This window comes from Gouania willdenowi, chromosome 3, assembly GCF_900634775.1.
Source record: "Gouania willdenowi chromosome 3, fGouWil2.1, whole genome shotgun sequence".
Taxonomy (NCBI): domain Eukaryota; kingdom Metazoa; phylum Chordata; class Actinopteri; order Blenniiformes; family Gobiesocidae; genus Gouania; species Gouania willdenowi.
The window spans coordinates 1,656,424-1,677,908 of NC_041046.1; the positions used below are offsets into that span (position 1 = coordinate 1,656,424).

Genomic DNA, 21,485 nt, shown 5'->3' on the forward strand with positions numbered 1-21,485 from the left:
GTTGCATCAGCTAATGCCAGAATAGAATGAATAGCTTGTGGCTAACTGCAGGTAGTTTTGTAATAATAAGGAAAGCTTTTATCAGCAAGAACATAGTAAGATATTACAGTAATGACAGATTTATAATGTTTAATCAATAAAATGATGCTTCCACATATTTATTTTCTCAATTGCTTAAGAAAATTGATAGCTAGCATTTCTCTTGCTGAACACAGATATCATGGACAGTGTACCAAAAACATAATAATGACACTGACTGCTGGGTAGTAAATTATTAATATTTTTTAAATTGTGTGCAAACATTTGAAATAAACTGCAGTTGCTCTTAACTTTTCAGTAAAATTGTTGATGTCATAACACCCACATTCAACACAATACGAATGCCCCTCGTTGACACTTTTCATTTGCAATAGAGTTCCCAACTCATTACTAGTCACCAACTTGTACTTAGCTACTGGCCACTTACACTAATAACATAAAACTGAGTTCTGTCTAGCCATTTCTCCTTCAGTTAGGCTAACCCATTTGCTCTTTGCTTCTCTCTATTCTCAAACTTGACATTGTCAGACAATCCACTCACCGATTAAAATGGTCATCACCTTCAGTCTCTCAGCTATTCAGTGAAAATGAAAGTCAGAGAAAAGTCACTGAAAGCCCCACGTCTTATCCGACTGGCCCTTTTAAAGAAAGAACAAAAGGTCTTTCTCCTTCATTTCCCATTAACCTCTATGCTCCTCTACGCACAGGAAACATGGCGACCTCGGTGGCCCATGTCACATATCTCATCGGGCTATAGGGACTGTTTCCTGCAGGGGTGGGGGTGACATTCATTGTGAGGATGACTGTGTAGGTAAGGGGTTCTATCTAGCCATAGTCCAGATAAAATGTGGGTGTTGATTTTTGTTCCTGGTCTTGCTGATACCAGACGGATATGCTTTTGATAAGCATGAAGCCGTGAAGACACTGATGAAACCTGGACTGGAACTGACAAGCACTCTAAGTGGATGACATTGTCAGGAGAAGCAGGCAGTTACGGTCTGGATTAAATTTCTGATTATTCCACCCAGGTGGGGTTCAAGCAAAGCACCAACACATCTGCATACTCAGCACTTACAATTTAACGCCCAGCGAGAACGCTGCATCTTTTTTACCAATTGCTGTAATTACATTTTCATGCTTGCCACTTGGAGATCTGCTCATATGCATTATTTATTTATTCACTCTTTATTTACCATGGACAGTGTTAGTAATAAACTGCTCCACACGCTTGCATTAATTCATTGGTGCTCGCACAAATTCTCATTTTGGTATGATAAAGATGAAACACAGCTGTAAATGAAAAAAAATAATAATTCATATATACAAGGCAGGTGGATAAATGACTCACCATTTGTCTGTCCAGGGTGTTTACTTTGCTCATGCTGCTGCAGCATATGAAAATGTTACAAAGATTGTAGCAGCTTACAAATAAAAAATATTTTTAAACCAACAACAAAACGTTCCTGAATGATTATTGTACAAGGAGTGACAAAAGAGAACAACAATCAACAAAGAGATGCAGATTTGCATTTCTTATGCAATATTGCACTGGAAAATGTAGATTACTGCCAACTACCACTTGGCATTGAATCCCATCACCACGGCTGCCTATGCTTTGATCTGACAAAATGTTGGAGAGCAACACTACTTTTCAGCAGGGATCAAGGAGCCAGAATTAGACAGATAGGATACAATGTATTTACACCTCAGGCCTTTACCTTTTGCCTCAACCAAAGCAGGTAATATAAATATTCAGCTGCAATCATGGCAATGAGCTAAAGCTCTTTCAGGCCCTGTTCACACGACAACGTTTTGCTTCTGTTTTTGTTTCCAAAGAGTTCTACATTCACACTGCAATGTTTTCAAAACAATCTATGTTTACATGGGACTGCTGGAAGCATTCAAAACGATGTAGTAAACATGCCAGGCTAATAGATGGCGTTATGATAACTAATCTAACTAATTACTATTTACGCCCTTACAACGCCGTAATCGTTACTGAATGTTAAATGTTGTGCGTTACATGTATTGATTGAATAAACAACCCTGGCTTTTTACTCAGCTGTAGTGAGGAGGTGGGTTAAAAACAAGGTGAGCGATTATGATTGGCTAAGGCGGCATCATGTTTCATAGTAGCCAATCAGAGCCAGTGTTTTTACACTGTGCCAGCACACACACACACACACACACACACACACACTGCAGATTTGATGAAGCAGCAGAGATGGTGGCGATACAAACACTACTTTAAATTAATTGTGGTCAAAGACAAGAATGTGCATGTGAAGTTTACATTATATCCAGGAGTGAAGACTTTGTCGACATCCGTTGTGAGCAACTCAAATTTAATGAAGCACCTCACGACAACGCGCATCTAAAAAATATTAATTCTTTGACATATAGCAACTTTTTTTTTTTTTTAACAGTAACGCAAATAGTTACTTTCCTTGGTAATTAGTTACTTTTATTATAGAGTAATTCAGTTACTAACTCAGTTACTTTTTGGGACAAGTAATGAGTAACTGTAACTAATTACTTTTTTAAAGTAACGTTCCCAACACTGATAATAATGATAAAATACAATAATAAATAAATAAAAAACGAAAGCACTTATCTAGGAGATACGGATGAAATATGAAATCAAATGTATTTAATGCCGAGACATGATGCTATGTCCAGGAGCACTTTTGTGTCAGTGTTGAATGGGTTGTCGTCGGGTGACAGCGCGGAGGCGAGAGAGAGACAGAGGTTGGGTTCACACTGCAAGCCTTAATGCTCAATTCTGATTTTTTTTATTGTCCGTTCACATTATCATTTAAAATGTGACCTGCATCAGACTCCAGTGTGAATGGTTTGTGGCTTTAATCTGACCCACATGCACATTATCGCATTTGTAGTCTGTAGTAGTAACATGAGCCTGACTCGTAAATGGTGTGATTTGCCTGAGAAAAAACCCTTTGGTTGTGCTGTGAATGAGCCGCAGACGGCAAGATGGAATAGGATGAGAAGAGCGTGGTGACGTGACTAAAGCACATTTAAGACCTATCTGATCTGAATTTAAGACAATTTAATACTTTTTAAAACCTTTTATTGAAAATATATATTTAAGACTTTTTTAGGCTCTTTAACTCATTCAGTGCCAGCCATTTTCAGAATTTCGACCACCCTCAGTGCCAGCTGTTTTTGAGCATTTTGACTGATTTTTTAAAACCCACAGAATATTTTGTACTATGACTATCTGAGATTTGAGATTTGTTTCTGGCTTGTTTTGCTATCTGGGTCAGAGTTGAATGGATTTCTTACTGTATTTTGGCGTTCCTCCAAGTTTATCTACCATCAGTCTGTACACACACAACTTCCTCCTCCTCCCGGACATGCCAAGTGTCACTGTTAAAAGCAAGGCCAAATAGTAGCGTGTGACGCAATGATGTGACGCAATGACGAAATCAAACAACGGGCAGTGATTTTGAGTCGGAAAAGTGTGTGCGCGTTGCTGCAGGAGCACAGCAACAACAGCTCCTCTTTTCCACACAAACACAACCAGACTCTCTCCTCCATGTAAAAGTTGGAAGCCGTCCAATTCCACAACCAAGTCCGTTGTTAGCGCTGTGAACCACAAATGAGTAAACATCCCCATCGTTTCCTCCTTACACTACACCGGGTGTTGCTGCATAGGCTGGTGTAGCATTAGCACGAATTGCTAACAACTGTGTGTAAACAATGGGTTCGTGGCTCCAAGCAGTGATTCCCAACACGATCAGAAAAAGTTGTGCAGTTTGCACCTACATATATGGTAATAAAGTATAATAAATATTCTATTTTAAACCGCAGTGTTTGTTTTTGCTGTTAGATAGTTGGAGAGGGAGGAGTTAATATTCTAGGAGGCGTGTTAGGTGACGTCACCTACCAATGTGGGCAAAATCCAACTTGCCCGTTTGGAGCTGACTTTTTACAAAATGTGGAATAACAAGGAAGGGAGGAAACATAACTTTCTGCACTTTGTCCATCTGAATGAGGCTAAAGGGATGTATATCACTGTAGCAAAACTATTAGAAAGTGATTTTTTTTTTTGTCATACCTCCCCTTTAACGCACTTTTTTTATTTATTTGGAATGCATGTTTTGTTTTATTTGAAGCTGGGGTTTTGTTGTGCTTTTTTTGAAAAGTAAAGGCTACTGGAATATCTAAAAAATGTCAGAATATTCAATAAACATTTACTTTCTTTAAAAAAAATGTGAAAAACTAAACAACTGCATTCAATATTTGGTATTTGGACAAGCGTTTAAATTTTATTTGGTTTAGGTTTCGGCCACAAATTTTCATTTTGGTGCATCGCTAATATATATACATATCAATATCTGCGATATTGCAGTTTAGTGATATAGAAAACTACAATATTGCATATATTGATATTTATACTGTATATATATATATACACACATCTGCAATATTGTATGTATGTTAACATATTATCAATATCTGCAATATTGTAGTTTTCTATATCGCCAAAATAGAAAACTCGATATATCTTGAATCTTGATATATCGCCCAGCCCTAATTCCTTCATTATACTGTAATACAGCCTAAATGAAAACAAAATGGATATATGAAGCACATTTGTTTATTTAATATAGTTACAGTTCATATACAAGTCAACACATTGCATATTTATTTTCACGTTGGTTGTCTTTAAGTTTGCATTTACATTTTATCTTCATCACATATTTTATTTTATTTCTTATGCTCACTCGTGTGGTTCTCTGGCATTCACTAATGACTTATTATAACAAGGGTAAAATACGTGAGTTTCCCGGCCAAAATGGGAGACTTGACAGGTATTATAATTGAGTGAGGATGAAAGGAGGAGGGGTGGGCGAACGATTCGTGTGTGGGGATGGAAGCTACCAAGTGTGGAGCTGGGAAAGGGTGCGGCATATAAATGTGTTACGTGTTTTGTCATTAAATGGTTGTAAAACACATCACACATCAACGTAGGAAATTTTAAATTAAACGCTTTGAAATTTATGTTTGGACAAAAATATTGGGGCAGTTAAATTAGTTAGGTTTGAATATTACCTTGTATTTTACACCTATGGTCACTTGGGTCAGCAGAGACGTATTTATGCCTGCACCAGATTCTGACGACAATCACAATGCTGCAATCCTACAGAGAGCTATGTTCACGAACCTGGGGTTGGGCTTAATTTGTATCTTTTTTACACAGACTGTTCTCGTTAACAGTTTAATGCAGGATGAGTAACTATCAAATAAAGCTGAGTTATTAAAGAAACTTGCTTACACGTGTGCATTGCGCACGGATGTGAATAGTGTCAGGCTTAAAAAGAGATCGATTTTATTCGGGTTCGGGCGATATTCTGACAGCTACGGGCTGGGTTGGGTCTGACTTTGTAGGTATGATTAAAGCTAACGTCTGAGGCTCTGCAGCATCAGTTCGCATGCACGTGACACAGAAAGTGTTGTTTCCCTGTTTACGCGGAGATGTAGGAAAAAGCGTTTTCAAAAACGTTTTTAAAAAGTTCCGTTTCGAAGGACCAAAACACAGTTGCAGTGTAAATGCACCACCAAAAAGCAACAAAACTTTTGCGTTTCAACGAGAAAACGTTCTCATGTAAACAGGGCCTCAAAGAGCAGTATAATACTGATCCTATTAAACGCCATGTGCCTCAATATGTCAAGCCCATGACAGTTTACAAGAATAAGCTTGTGAAGGAAACACAATACCAAACACATCACTCAATAACAGACTCCAGCACCACACCTGAACTTGTTCAATGTCAAAAGGCATTATGAAAGACTCAGATCTCTTTCCTACTGTTGATAAGACTTTTTTTTTTTTTTACAACACTCTTGCTGATCTGGGGTCAGAGCTGAGCCTCTGCTCAAGAACAAATCAGAGCCTAACAATCCACTTGCAGGTTGCTGCTAATCTGAGATGAGCTCTGCATTATCATCCTACTGTGGTCATTTAAATGCATGAGCAGAATATGAATGGAAATATATGAATACATTTGCATACTGTGCCATAGACAGGTTTTTTCCACTTTCTGTATGCTTGAAAAATGGTTGTTTGTGCCAATTAGTATTACCATTAGCCAGTGCAATCTAACTAATGGACGGATTATTTGTATGGTTGGTAAGTAAGTTGGTAAGTTGGTAAGGTAAGTGAACACACACTGCTCCACTTGTTTTCACAGATGTTGAAGGTTCTTGGATATTAGTTTGCACCATCCATAGTTTTAGACAGGTCTATAAAGCTGGTGTCAAACTACAACCTATTGATAGTTTGGATTTTATGCTTGTGCACATATACAGATTAAAAACAAGTACTTTCTCAATCAAATTGTACAAATCCCACCTACTGCTCTACTAAATTTCATCACATGTAATGCATACAATTAAAAACTGCCAGCAGTTAAATTATGTTACAATAAACAGAACAATTAACTACCCAAGCAAAAAAAGAAATACCAGGAAACACAAAAACATATTTCATATATATTCAGCAAATATCAAGCCTTGTTCAGAAATCTAGAGCGGCTTGAGGCAGTATACCTCTATACTCTATGAAAAATGTATAATTTAGTCACATTCTCTCAGATCCTAATAAAACAGTCTATATGAATCCAGGAAGTGTAAATATCACATGTTTAATATTGTTCTTCATAAAAAGTATTACCGATAACATTTAATAGTAATGTTCCTTAAAGCTAGGGTAGGCAATTTTCTTTTTAAGTTTTTGGTTGAAATTGTCTTTATGTCCTGACAGATATGAAGATCTTATGTGCTCTAAAAAAGGAACGACAAAAATCTGTCAACTGTAGCAGCTGTAAACCTGTAATAACTTCGACCAATGGAGAAAAAAAATGAAACTTTTTTTTTAACCAATCACGTCTCCCTGTCTGCCTGCTCGTTCTCGATCCCTCGCATGCACGAGCTCACACTGAAAGCGTGTCACCACTGACAGAGTTAAAACAAAGTTTTTGGTCACATTTTGTAACATATATAATGGTAAAGTTTATTGTTTACTTACTGCTGAATGGGACATGAGACAACAAAGTTACTAGACAATACAAGTGATGAGCTGAGCTCCTCCTCTGCAACAGCTGTACGCATGCATGTAAGTGAAACGGAGCACAGAAGGGGAGAAGCGAGGGGGGTAAAGGCGGAGCCGTCGGGGAGGCTACATTCAAAATTATGCTAGCTTTTGAAAATCACCTACCGTACCTTTAAAAAAAATAATAATCAATTCCTAGTGCTTATTAGATATCTGAAGAGGCATTCCTTTCAGTAATAAAGCAGGTCTACTTTTCGGCAGTTTTTTGTCACAAATCTAATATAATATTCAGAGTTCTTGACTGTTGCCATGAATATTTAGTGATTCTCAGTTCAAATCACATCACAGTCCGCACACAGGGAAATGTTAAAGAATGCAGCAAGGATTCCATATTTTCCCAAATGATACACATCAAAGGATATAGACAGTCTTGACCTATACATAATAGGAAGGTGTATAATTGAAGACTTTTAGAAGGGCAGGTGCTGGGGCGCCACATGCTGACACTGCAGGAAGGAGTCTGAATTGTTATGTTTACTGAGTTTTCTTTTTCTGGCTTTCAGTACTATAGTGAAGGTTAGACTTTGCCACTCAGTGGGGCAAAGGGTTTTGATCTAGTCCTGGTTTAGGGGAGATGGAATGACATTTGTAGTGGCATTTACTACTTGCTTGATGTTGAAGTTTTTCTAAGAGGTTTTCTGAAACTGATTGGCTGATTATTTTGCTTATTGTTAACAAGTCGATCCTACACTGTTTTCACAAGTTTGGCCTAAAAGCTTCCAAATGTACTTATTCGAAGATCTGGTCTTAAAAAACACCTCACTATGCACCATAATCATTGTATTGTCTTTCAAAGGCAGGCTTCATAATGTCAGTCCTGAGGCCTCATGTACACATGCATGCGCACAGAAATCTGCCTCCGCTCTTTTTTATGGTAAAATCTGAATGTATCAAAACTAAAATATACATGGAAACGTGCAGGGATCATAAAACCTCAAAGGGTGGCGTACATACATTTTTACAGCTATTGATGCTTTTGGCGACACTCAGTAGTGATGCACTTGACTTTGTTTCCTCTCATGTCTCATTTTATCAATTAAAAGAATAAAATAATACAGTTTATTCATGAATCGTATTCTTAGATATCCTCTTCCATACACTGGTATTTTCAAATCTAGATTCTAAAGACTTATTGTGTATTGATTCATCTCTGATTAACATGTTTCCTAAGGTCTAATCACTTAAAAAGTATCTTTTTTTCTGTTTCACTGATGGTAAGGGCTGCAATCACCCGATACGTTTGAGGGAATTCCGATGCCGCTTTTATTTTAATATGATTTGCATATTTAAATGGCGGCATGGACAGGGAGGTGACACATGTGCACAGATTCATAAATTATAAGCTTTTTGTGTGTAGAACATTACCCTTTTCCATGACATTTCCCTTGCACTATGGTCCTCGGTTATTTTTTCTGATTTATCGTTCTTTTATTTTCATTTACCAAAACAGTAATTGTGACAAAGAATGTAAATATGCATGCTCATTTCATTCTTTCATTTTCACTCATTATTTTCATGCAATGGCCCATTAGAGATCAGCTGCCTCGAAAATCTCAGTAAATGATTACGCTGCTGAATGAAGCAGAGCAAAAATGAGGTCCTTCTTTTGTGACTTACCAACAGCAGACATTTCTGGAACAGAAGCTCGGTATGGGCCTTCATTGAACTGTGGCGGATTGTCGTTTATGTCCTGGACTTTGATGATGAACTCAGACGGAGGTTCCAATGGCTCGTCTGTCTCAGCGTTAATGACCTGGGCTGTTAGCGTGTACTCAGCCTTCTCCTCCCGGTCCAGTTTCTTCATGGCATGGATGTCACCCGTAAACTCATTGATGGCAAAGATGGTGCCTGCACCCTCGCCAGCAAGGACATACTTGATTTTCTTACCGCCCACATCCAGGTCCGTGTGGAGCTGCAAAAGATGAAATCATAAGAGAAATTGTGAAGTTGTGAAGCATATATCAAACTGTTAATGCACAAATAGGCCTATATACATGAATTCAAGGTGATATGCTCAGCATATTCTGGAAGTTTGTTTCATGTAAATGCATATAAGTGTTCAATATGTGGTGTTTTTTTGCTGCTGCACTTAGCAAAAACTAGCATAGTGCAGACACTAAACGTGGCTCATTGTTGCTAAATGAGTCCCGCTGAGGACAATAACTTTATAAGCAGCACAGGAAATGGACCTTAGCATACTTGGTTCCTTGTTATACATCACAAATACATCACACAAACACATTGCAGAAGCATATTGCTCCCCACAGTCTGAAAAGCAGGGAAGCTAAAAATGCTTTGAATGTGCATTCAATAACACAGCAAGAAGAGTGGAAAAAATCCATAAAAAATTAAAGAGGAAATTCTGCACACAAGCTTGCACCCACAGAATAACTAGCCCCAAAGATACTGGACAATGCTGTGTTTTCCTCATTATTTTTGTAATTACAGTTTTATTAGTTCACTAAAGCTGAATTATGCGCTAGGCTGAGTGGTCGGATTCCGCTGGCTGCAACGGGCTGTGTATAACTAATGAGCCTGACAATGGTGCATTAGGCTGCTCTAACATCCATGGATGGAGGAAGAGACAAACCCTAAGTGCTGTGTCAATCTGAAGGGCAGAGAAATGAAAAAGCTTGGACGTGTTGACATGACAAAAAGCAAATACCTATAGACATGATGCGGGTTCTTTTACTCTAAGTCACCATTGTTACAACCCTCCTGATCCCAGTAGTGACACCCAGAGGCGAAGGTGAAAGGCAGCATTTGCAAATACAACTGTATACTTGCTCTCACTTGCAGCCCTGCTTACATCCACTTGCTTTTTTGTTAGCTCACATGCCTCTCGAAATAAAAACACTCCCACAAGCTCACAGGCATGCATCAGGACATCTGTATTCAGCAGCTTTAATTTCATTTTCTGCCAAGGCATTTGTGCCCAGATCCCCAAGGGAGTGTGAATTGGGCTGTAGAGCAGTGAGGTAGGAGGTAGAAAACAGGCATCCCGACCTCCAAAACCCCCAGCAAATTTTTTATAAGACAGCTTTTATGCATGTACTGTCTCCAAAGTGTTGTTCACAGACACTGACAAAGCATATTCGCTTAAATTGTCACACCTTGCACTTTTGTTTTCCTAATTGTGCCATCACTTTCAATGAACGATGAAGCTCATTACCACAAATGCCTCGCAACATCCTGCATGCTGAGAAACTCTTTAAATGAGCCAAAATTAATGACGGTCTGTCAGTTTTTCATCCAATGTATGAATTCTTGTAGTGCAATGCCTGCAGATCATCATGTATGTGTGTATGTCTGTGCTTATCAAATGTTCCATTCTTTATATAACATATGGATTACGGCTGTGCTATATATACATTTTTTTTAGCTAAGCATTAAGCATTTAATCCACGTTTGCTAAGAAGTGACAATCTTATTTGGCACTAATGCTGTCAGGTAAGGTTACTCGCATACTAATATATATATATGATTTTTCTACACATCTTGTAAAAGGTGGTTGTTGGTGCCAAAACCTCTCTCTAAAATGAGTTGTTATTCCCAATCTTTGAGTCATTGAAAGAAAATCCCTGAGGTTCTCGGAGGATGACACAGTTACAATTCTTAAAATTTTAAACTGCTTTAAAAGTATTTAAAAAGCAGATCTGTTTGTGGGACACAAATAGGTCATTTATACACTGATATATAATATCCCCTTACTCAAGAATGTTCATTCTTTTTTCAATTAAATGTGATATATTTTGTGCATTTGATTAACTAAAAACACTATAAGTCAAGGATGCAAAATATTCAACAAAAACTGTTTTGATTAAGTAACTGAAATCAGCAAAATAATTTCAGAAAGTTGTGGAAAATCAATTAAAAGAACATCTACTACGTAACAATACTCCAAGTAAACAAACTGATATAGGCTAAAGCTAAAACCTTTAAAGGTTAAAGGTTTAATCCTGTTCTGACTCTTGTCCTGTTAGATGTTGTCCTTCTTTCACACATTTTAATGATACAAACCATTCAGCCCAAAATAAGGATAACAAGCTACTTCTTAAAATCCACCGCATCACTTCTACTATAATACTACTTTACACTTGGTTACACACAGCACAAACACCATACTCACTGATCCACCAATCCACAAGAAACATAAGAAAAACCTCCATCAATCAAATGTTTTTTTTTAAAGCTCATTTGAAGGTAGACTGCACATAAATAGTTTTCTATGTGTTATTTTTAAATGTTACATCAAGTAGAGTATATTTATATGACAAAAATGTTTCATTTCTGAGGCTTGCCAAGCTGCCTTCGATTTACAGTGAACTTATATTACTTTAGAACTTTTTATATCAGACATTTGTGTAATGTCTTTCATCAGAATTATCTGTCAAACTGTCAGTCTAATACACACAATAATCATATTTTTTATTTCAACAAAACAATTGTGATTGGACTTGGGACTGAGCCTTATTATTATTATTATTATTACAAGTACAGTGCCTGTCGGAAGTATGCATTCATGTGGGAGCATAAGGGGTATATTTGCGGGTGCAAAATGTGGGTGCAATTTTCCTGGTTTAATGTCATCATTATGTGTTTTTTTTATCTTTCAGTTATTGTTTTTTGTTGCCATTGTAGTGTGATTCTGCAGTCAGTTGTTGTATTTTTTGTATAAATATTGTTTATTTTATTTTACTCATTTAGTATATTTCTATCATAAATACTGTGTGTGTGTGTGTGTGTGTGTGTCTTCATCGATCTCCTCCGTGCGTTATCTCTCGCGTGCGTCTTGCACATAATCCGTCGCAGGTTGTTAAGAGAGACACAGAAGTACCACAAAAAATAAACGTTTTGCAACACCAAAGTCTCAACTCTCTAAACGGCTCTGTGTGAGTTCAGTATTTTCATCCCTGTGTAGTGCACGAACGTGCATCAGCCATGTGTGTGTGTGTGTGTTTACATTGTAGCTGCTAGCATCTTTCTTAGCACATAGAATAATATAAGAGAGACTCACCCTTGCACAGAACAAACAATCATAGAGGACCCATTATTATTATTATTATTAGGGGGCCAAGCCCGCGGGGCCAGGGACCCGCTATGTAAGCATACGCGGTTCCTATGACCAGCGGTGCTAGGAACCCTATTGTAATCGTTCCGATTATTATTGTTACCTTTTATAGTTCCGTTGGTAAAAGTGGTGCTGCAGAATAAACTGTGCAAGGTAGGGTGGTGCCCTTAGGTCGTTGGGTCCAAAACCCCCAGGGGACCTTGGACGCAAAAATTCACATTTATTCGTCGACAGGTGGCGCTATAACAAAGGTCTACGCGTTTTGGCCAATAACTCCCACACCGTTTGTTGCAAATTTAAAACCTTCATATCCACAGATTCCTTGAATAGCACTGAATCACCTAGGCTAGGCCACGCCCATTTCCGCCTTAACTTTTCTGGAGCAAAATTGTAAAAACTGGAAAACATACTTTTTTGAACTCCTCCTACATATCACTACATATCAAAAACCTACTTTTTCAAATTCATCTTTGGGGTTTTGTCCAATCAGTGTGAAAATTGGCACATAGAGTCTTAATTTGGATCTGTTCTACAGTTAAGCAAAAAAATTTGTTCAGGCAAAATATGTGCAAAATATTCACAAGTAAAGTTTTCTAGCTAGCTATTAAAACGCAAACTCATATCTTGGTCAAAATAATTGCTAACAACACCAAATCTGAACTCCTTAGTTGGCATGTGACTGTGAGGAAATGTGCCAAATTTGAATGATGTAGGCCACTAGGGGGCGCTACAAAAACAAATATTTATATCTCTTAAATGGCAGGACCAATTTTTACCAAATTTGGAGGGTATGATCTTGGGTCCCTCCTGAGGCGATATCTCAAAGTTATTCACGATTGGTCAAAGTGGGCGTGGCTAATGACATCATAACACATAAATAAACAAACATTTCTTTCTGCTGAATTATTATGTTGAGGGCAGTGAAATTTACAGGGTAGACATAGAAGACCACATAGACCACCCATACCAAAAATTGCGCCACTAGGTGGTGCTGTATTTGCAAAAACATTTTGGCCTTTAACTTTCACAATTTAATTCACATCTTCATAAAATTCATATCCACATGTTCCCTACATAGAGTCGCATTTTCTGATATAGGCCACGCCCACTTCCACAGCACATTGCTCTTTGTAAGTCACTACATATCAAAAACCTACTTTTCAAATTCATCTTTGGGGTTTTGTCCAATCAGCGTGAAACTTCGCACGCAGAGTGTCTCATGTGGACCTGATCTACAGTTCAGAAATTTTTTTTAGTTTGGGCAAAATATTCGCAAAATATTGCGCAAATTTGAATAAATTAGGCCTCTAGGGGGCACTGCAATTATGAAAAATTTATAACTGCTTGCAGTTCTAGTTGGTCACACCAGTGCCACCACTGGATAAGTTTGTGTATAGCCCTGATAATAATAAAGATGATGATACAAATATAATAGTATTTTTTAAAAAACAAGTAATAATTTAAACAAGTGCCCACCAACAAAAACTCCCTAAATCCAACATGGTATTAAAAACTAAATCCATAATCCATAGAACACACACCTTAAGTAGTACTGGAAACACCAGTGAATGAGGTACACCTGAGTGGAGACAGTAAGCAAAAATCAACACACCCTCTCACACATAGTAAAGTTATTGGGGGTCAAATACACAAGGAAGGCCTAACCCAAAAGATGGGGGTTCAAATCAAGCTCTACCCTTAGGCAAGGCACTTTACCCACGTTGTCTCGTATGAATAGGTTTTTAATAGTGAATTAATGTTGGTAGTGGTCAGAGGGGTCGTAATATGTCACAGGACAGCTGTGGCTACGTTGTAGCTCACCACCACAGGTATGACTGAATAACGGTTTCTGTAAGGCGCTTTGAGTCTCATAGAAAAAAGTGCTATAAATCCAAGCCTTTATTATTATTATTGTTATTAACAACATAATAGGTTAGGAAACAATACAAAACAAGAACTAAAGCAAAAGAAAGCACCACAGTTTGGACCCATGAGCTTTAGCATTACACATGCAAAAATGCTAGTTGTGCCACTAAACTGAAGAACATTAGCAATAAAAAAAAATTACAAAATAACCACAGAACCCCAGATTCTGACAATTGCTAGGTTTTGCAAATAAAAAGGGAGAAAAGGGTGGAGTGAAAAATTTCTGACAATTTTGGCACCCCAATAAAACATTTCTGGGAATTGTCTGTTTTGATCTGAAAGGTCATCCTGTCATTGATTCATTGTAGTGTGATGATGTTGTGCTTTTTCAAGAGGAGAGGAAAACTTGTTGTTGTTCTGAAAAAGTGTGTGTCCTCAGTATGACTTCTGTTCTTTTTATAGGCCTGACTCGACTTCTTGTCTGCACTTCTAAACAATAAACATTTTTAAATTAAAATACAAAAAACATAGTTGTCACGGTAACAGGATGTGGCATTGCAGCAGTCTAAAAACAATGGGTAAATAAATCATCTTTTCAAAAAATAAGCAGTTGGTGTTCTTTCTTTGAAAGAGAAAGTCATACATTCATCAGTCATCATTTTTGCTTGAAGCAACTCTAACTCCTGAGAGTTAAGGTGAAGTGAGTTCTCTGCTGTGATTTCTCCTCTAAATGCCCTGCTCACCTGGTTTGTTGACAGCCTTCACACTGCAGTGCACAAATGGTCATCAAACAGTACAATTACTAAAAAAGGGGTGGGAGTGGGGGGTGGTGGGGTGAATCTGTCACGGGTCCCGGTAACTGAGTTGCCTGGGCAACTAAAACAGAACCGACAATCTGTGACATTGACTTTGATGTTTAGGAAGCAAGCTGATAATGAATAACAACATGACTATGTGTTACAATACACACTAGACCCACTAAACACCAATACATGTTTTGAAGCACATGGTAAACAAAGCCTTTCACATGAACACTGTTGCTATGTTCTAGTATTGAAGGAAACAACCTAGATAAAGAACTTGAGCTTTCTCTCTCCAACTTAGAAATTCAATACCCCATGACTCCTCATATAACACTAAAACGTACGGTGGTTGTGTGGTTTCATTTTCTTGTAACCAAAGTAAGCTGCGATTGGATTACAATATATAAATGAAAACACTATCTATCAGGGAAAAAATACATGTCATCAGGGAGTATGGAGACTGTATTCAGAATGATAAAGTTATTATGGCTCCTGGCCTCTCTGCTGAGCTGGTAAAAAGACAGACCTCCAGATGATTAAAAGCTATAGTTCCGACTGAGGAAGAGGAGCTTGGTTGGCTGAAGAATTTTTCCCATGGTGGTATGCTGTCTGTAGATTCACATCCCCACACTGACTGCTGTGTCTCCTTTTGCTAATCACATTTCCAAATCAGAACTGTTTTTCCTGTCAGCAGTTGAAAAAGAGGAAATATGTCAGTCTCTGTTGAAGATGAGCTTCCTCTACAATCACTAGAACAATCACATGTCCTAATGAGAAAGATTCTACAGCTTATACAGTACTCCCACGTATCACCCCTCCCTACTCTGCACCCCGCCTCAGGCTCAGGGTTCCTAGTGCTTAAGTATAGCCCAGCAGAGAAGACAAATGATTTTGCTCCTTGTCAGGGCAAATGGTAGATAAGACAAGTTGTCCTCCTATAAATGTACCAGTCGGACTAAAGGAGAGGGAGACGAAAGTGAGGCGCCAGAGGGAGGAGATGCTGTCACTGTGATGCAACTTGTCAGCTACTGTCTGAAAGCACACACTGTAGACAATACATATTCTACTGCTTCATCTGAATGCTATCTAAGCTAGTCCACAGTAAGGGGTCTGAGATTTCCACTACAGATGTGGTGAAGTGAACTCCGCTTGTATTAAAAAAATCAAGGGGCCGACTTTGCACATTTAGAAATTTCCACAAATGTCAATATGTGTTGATGGACATTACGGGGGATCTAACAACCCCATGCAATCAGGATTGCATCTGTCAAGCATGCAACATGGCACACACAATCTATTTAGTGTGTTGGCCTCTGATGAAAACACAATGTGGGCTGATCATCCATCCGCTACATATTAGGAGAATAAAAAACAAATACAATAATGCAGCATGCATTATTGTATTTGTGTATCATGCAACCATTTTGACAACTATGACAGTTAGGTTGTAATTGTCACAGCATTACACTGAAAAAGCTATAGTGAATGTTGCAAGGAGAAGATGTAGAACAATAGAAATGCCAAAAATGTATTTATCCAAACATAATTTTTAGACTTTTATACGTCTGTTTTAGGCAAATACTATTTTAAACTCTAAATTAACAAAGTTTTGGTAAAAGTCTACAAGTTGCATAATTTGATGTAATTCCACAACATGTCTATTTGCCTCTTCCACTATCACCTCCAACATTTCTCATGGCATACAGTATGTGGTCACTCTCCTCAGCCACCGCTTTCCCACACCAACCTGTGTCCACAAATCCCAATTTCAAACAGAGTGGTATTCAACACTTTAGCACGTAATATAACCCATGGAATTGAGGTTGGGTGAGATGAGTGTGTGGCCCAGCACCAAATGGCCAACAGAGCTACTTGTTAGATGACTGAATGAGCTCTTCTCCTTCTGGAAAAAAAGATTTCTTCAGTCTTACCAAGGACCATTGCCGCCTCCCTTTCTCCATTTCCCAACAGGAAGAATTGTCTAATTGAACCCCGCCCATGAATAATGAGGGTGTTTGATTGAGCTATATTAGGTGGGAACAATCTTGAGTACAAAGGTGCCCTGTCTCTCCGTCAGAGGGGACATACCCTTTACCCACACCTTCAATAACTATGAAATCAATATTGCTGTGCTTGAGATCACCAAAATAGCTGAAGAAATTATTTCTCATGCAGGTAAAGACCTTCAATCTGCATCGAGTTTTGTGGACTATTCCCCAGGATTCCACAAAATGTACAGTAAATGGACAATGGATGTGCCCAAAGAGAGTCCAGCCCTGTCATCAAATACCTCATTAGTGAAGTCAATAAGAAACTCACTACTATATTTTGCTATTCTGTTACTGAAGAAAAATGTTACAGGTTCCATGATGCAGCTAATATTTAAAACTACATGAACACATTTTTTTAATAAATCTAGCACAACAGGATAATATGAAGTCACAGAGGTTAAATATCCATTATATGTGGGGTAATACAAATAGACATTTATTAAGGGGGGGGGGTCACTTTATTCTATTGTTTTGACAAGAGAATGTGTAGAAATGGTAGCAACAAATTGGCGGGGGCAGAGAGGAGTCAGAGAGTGCTCTGTATAATGCATCACTGTGTTGACTCTAAATGTCACTTTTAGTACGATCTGATGTAAAAATAACGGGCTTGTTTAACCAAGTTGTGCATGATCAGACCAGCAATCATTCGAGCGGGAAATGTCATGTTAACCATTAAATATGCAGTGCATTGCATGTTGGTATGTAAAATGTATGGAAACCCCTCAGGCCATGCACTGCGTGGACTAGTTTACATAGCACCTCACTAACAGCCAGATGTTGACCTTTTTCTGCTCAGTTCAGTCACTTATTATGACCCAGATCTGCTTCATCTGGTCAGGGTAACACAGCACCACAATACCAGACCAGAGCAACTGTTTCATTGGCCAGTAAGAGCACAAAAGGATCTCATTAAAAGCCTAAAACTGGGTAAATTGGATCTTCTCCCTCCATCTGTGTATCCCTTATGCCTTTCAGACTTAAAAGTTACTTATGATAGATTCTGCTCAAATACGCAATGAAATTAATAGAAGCTTCCTCTAATTAGTTGGAATTTGACTCTCTTAATTACACCTACATGAATAATCTGTAATTCTAAATATTGCAATAACATTTTGAATGTACAGAACAGATGGCACAATGCATGATGTATGACACACTTAGCTATTCTTGGGTACATTTTCCCTCCAGTGTCTCTTGTGGCACTTAGTGGTTTATCAAATTGGACAGAAAAGTTCTCTACTGAACCAAAGCACAACACCCTTTTATTGGAAGAAACCACATAGGGAGTGATTACAGTGCTGGAATACAAAAGCGGTACTCTGAGGTTATCAAGCCCAAAACAAGATACTTTTAGTAACTTTAAAGAGTTAAGTAAACTGCAATGAGATTACTTAATTTACTTATTTATTTATTTGTTGCTCTGGTAAATGAATATAGATCTGTAATTTTCTCACAGGGGAACACAAAGGATCAAAATCCATGAGGAATTTGTGGGTATCTGTTGTAATAGAACTATAATCAATATTACTTCATTGACAAGTCAAATGCTGTATCTGTGGAGGGCAGAGAGGGGAAAAGGTGCCTTGCATGTTTTCCCTTTCATTATTTATTGAGACAGTGGGAAATAGATGGTGTCATGACCCACACACAGGTAAATGGGGTTGGTTAGTAATGGAAGCCACTCAGAAAAGGTACAATAATTACAATCAGCACACTTTGTCCTAATGTTACATCTACTTCCCCTAAAATCTAACACATTTGCTTTTTTTTTTTTTTTTTTTTTGAAGAAAGGTGAATCATCACCTTCATTCTGCTTTTATTTTTCTATCAGGCAACTCTCAATTAATGAAGAAAACATAGAAGTAGACCTTTTATCCAGCTTTTTTTTTTTTTTTTTTTTTTTCATAAATTGGAACAAGGACAATCAGGGCTAATGTGTTCTATGTCCATCCCTGCACTTTGAGCAATGGTGCATGTACCCCATTCGTTGCCGCCAGCTCTTTATTGTTTCTCGAAAATAAGTCAAAGTCAAAGCAGCTGCCTTTAGAACAAGAGGGCAACACAATTAAATTTAACCACCCATGATATGCCTTTCATTGTGTGTGTGAAAACATGTGAGGGTGCATTATAATCACGGGAAGAATGTGTTACTGCAGAGGGAGACAAGAAAACAGAAAAACAACTCTGCATAACGCTCATGGCTCTCACTTCACGTAAGACCTGTTGTGTACAACCAATCTTCACTATAGATTTTCACTGCCTCTCATTACAGCCTGTTGATAGAACAAGAGAGTATCGGACAATGAAGCTGCTCATTCGAGTGTGCCTGATGTAGCCCCTCGACGGCTCTTGTGACATAAAGCATTTGTACGACTTGTGTCCTCTGAAGAGCTTTAGAGAGACACACAGATATTATAGACAAAGAGAGAAACATACACTACTGGGTTACAGCACACATGCTGCTTGTTAAAATGATGATTTTTTATTTTAATTTTTGCATTTACTGCCAATGCTATTGTTACTCTACCTGTGGACCCTGAACTCATTGGTAGACGCAGCACGCCAACGGTAGGTGGGGAGCCAAACCAAACAAGCTTAATCAAGGACTGCAACAGTTTTCTCTTTCTTCTGTGTGGCTGACCTAATCAAATCAAGAAATGAGATTGATTTCACAAGGTGCAGATGGATCCCGTAGCAAGTCTAATTCAATGTGCTGCACTCCACCATGATGTGCGTTTTCTCTGCCCAGATGGCGCTGCTCGGGTTTGTAATTCATATTTTAACATTTCACTCACTATCCCGCCACTTCAATTGCCCCGTTTCTCTCACTGTCCCCGTTTTCCATCCTTTTAATCATCATAGTTTAACCATTCGTTAAATGAGTTTTGGTGTAGACAAGCATCACAAACTCATCCGTCAAACATGTGATTCGTGATCTTGTTAAATGTCAGGAACAGCACATGCTGCCGGGTGGTATTCAGATTGGGGGGTGGGGGGGCTTGTGTCAGGAACAGAAGGAACGGAAAGTTCCTCGTTAAAACTGAAAATGAAAGCCTCATTAAAATAATTGTAAAATTACAACAACAATAAAAAATAATATTTGGCTTTTCAATGTTTCACTCTTCAACAGAGGGTTTTGAATTTAATTTTGATTACTTTAAATTGAAAATGTAACTATTGATATAGGCATCAATATGAATTTCAGATGTATTATCAAAGTGCAACATATTGATTAAAAGCAACATTATCACAACTCTGAAAGCAATAATTCACAAATGCTTCCATGGTGTTGAATTCTTTTCCTGAGTGCTTATGACATGGAAAAAAGTTTATCCGAGTTGGAGGATGATGTGGATGCAGTCCAACTTTACACTAGATTTGCATGTACCGGTACCCATAGCAAGTAGAGCTGATGGAACCTGCTTACAGTATTTCTATCTATAGTTCCTTCTCTAAGCCAAAAAGTAAAAACTAGCTACAGTCTTACTCTTGGTCAAAATATAGAATGGAGTTTGATTAAAATATAAATAAATTAAAAAAAACACACTCCGTCTCACTTCTACTATCCTAAGAGCAGAGAGAAAGATTGGGCATTTAAAAGGTTTTAAGAATATGTGGGAGATATATTCTGTGACAATAGTGTGTCAATGATGCAAATGGTATCCCAATATTTCAAGGAGTGAAGTATGCCTTTCTATCTCTGCTACATCTGTCTCTTGTGAGGGAGTCTTTTCAACTTTAGCCTTTTGTCATAGTCAATGCCAAAAGGCCTCAACTGCTGCCAGAAAATGTAGACATGCTAATATTCTTGAAAGAGATTTTGTCTATTACTTAAATCTACCCTGTGTAGACTGTTGTGTTTTAAAAGACTTATTATGCAAAGTTCATGCACAGATTTGCAAGGTGTGATTTGCCCCTCCCCCCAGGTTAAACATCTTACCCTCTGCTGAACTATTTTCATCCTTGGTAGGGACAAAATATATACGCTCCACAGCTAAGTAATTTCACCATTACATCATTATTATTAACAACTAAATTACACAGGTTCCATGTTCATTCTGGCTGTACTGCCATTTCAATCTACTGGGAGTGAGTAAGAGGCGTTGCACTTACACAAAGTTCCCCCTCTGTCGACACGCTTCCAGTGTCCACAGCCAAAAGTGAAAGAGGTTCTAGTACCTGAACATGAACCACATGTAGCTCAGCAGCAGGTCAGTATCAGCCTGCTGCTGCAGCTGCTCGCATATACGCAAGAAAACAGATTCCGCAAACATCGCTTCCTTTTCGCTATTTCAGTCAGCCAGGTTTATCTTACTGAACCACAACCATAAATAATAAGTACATTTAATCCAGCTGAATGAGGTGCTCACAGTCCTGAAGGCAAAGGTACCTCCTCTTTTCCAGGGAGAACACCCCTCATGTCCACATTTGGAAAAATTACACAACTTGGCCCTACGGTCATCAATAATAAGGGCCAACATGTCCACACTGAATAATCTGCTTTCCCCCTCTGTAAATCC

At 38.2% G+C, this 21,485-nt stretch overlaps 1 protein-coding gene across 2 annotated transcripts in view; it reads right to left on the reverse strand.

The window, feature by feature from the left end:
• The window catches only part of cdh8 (cadherin 8), a 190,429-nt gene that overhangs the window by 115,925 nt on the left and 53,019 nt on the right, over positions 1 to 21,485 (reverse strand). For both annotated transcript variants that reach the window (XM_028434324.1, XM_028434315.1), the window contains exon 3: positions 8,792 to 9,086. In XM_028434324.1, the coding sequence (XP_028290125.1) occupies positions 8,792 to 9,086 (295 nt within the window). The remainder of the gene's footprint in view (positions 1 to 8,791; positions 9,087 to 21,485) is intronic.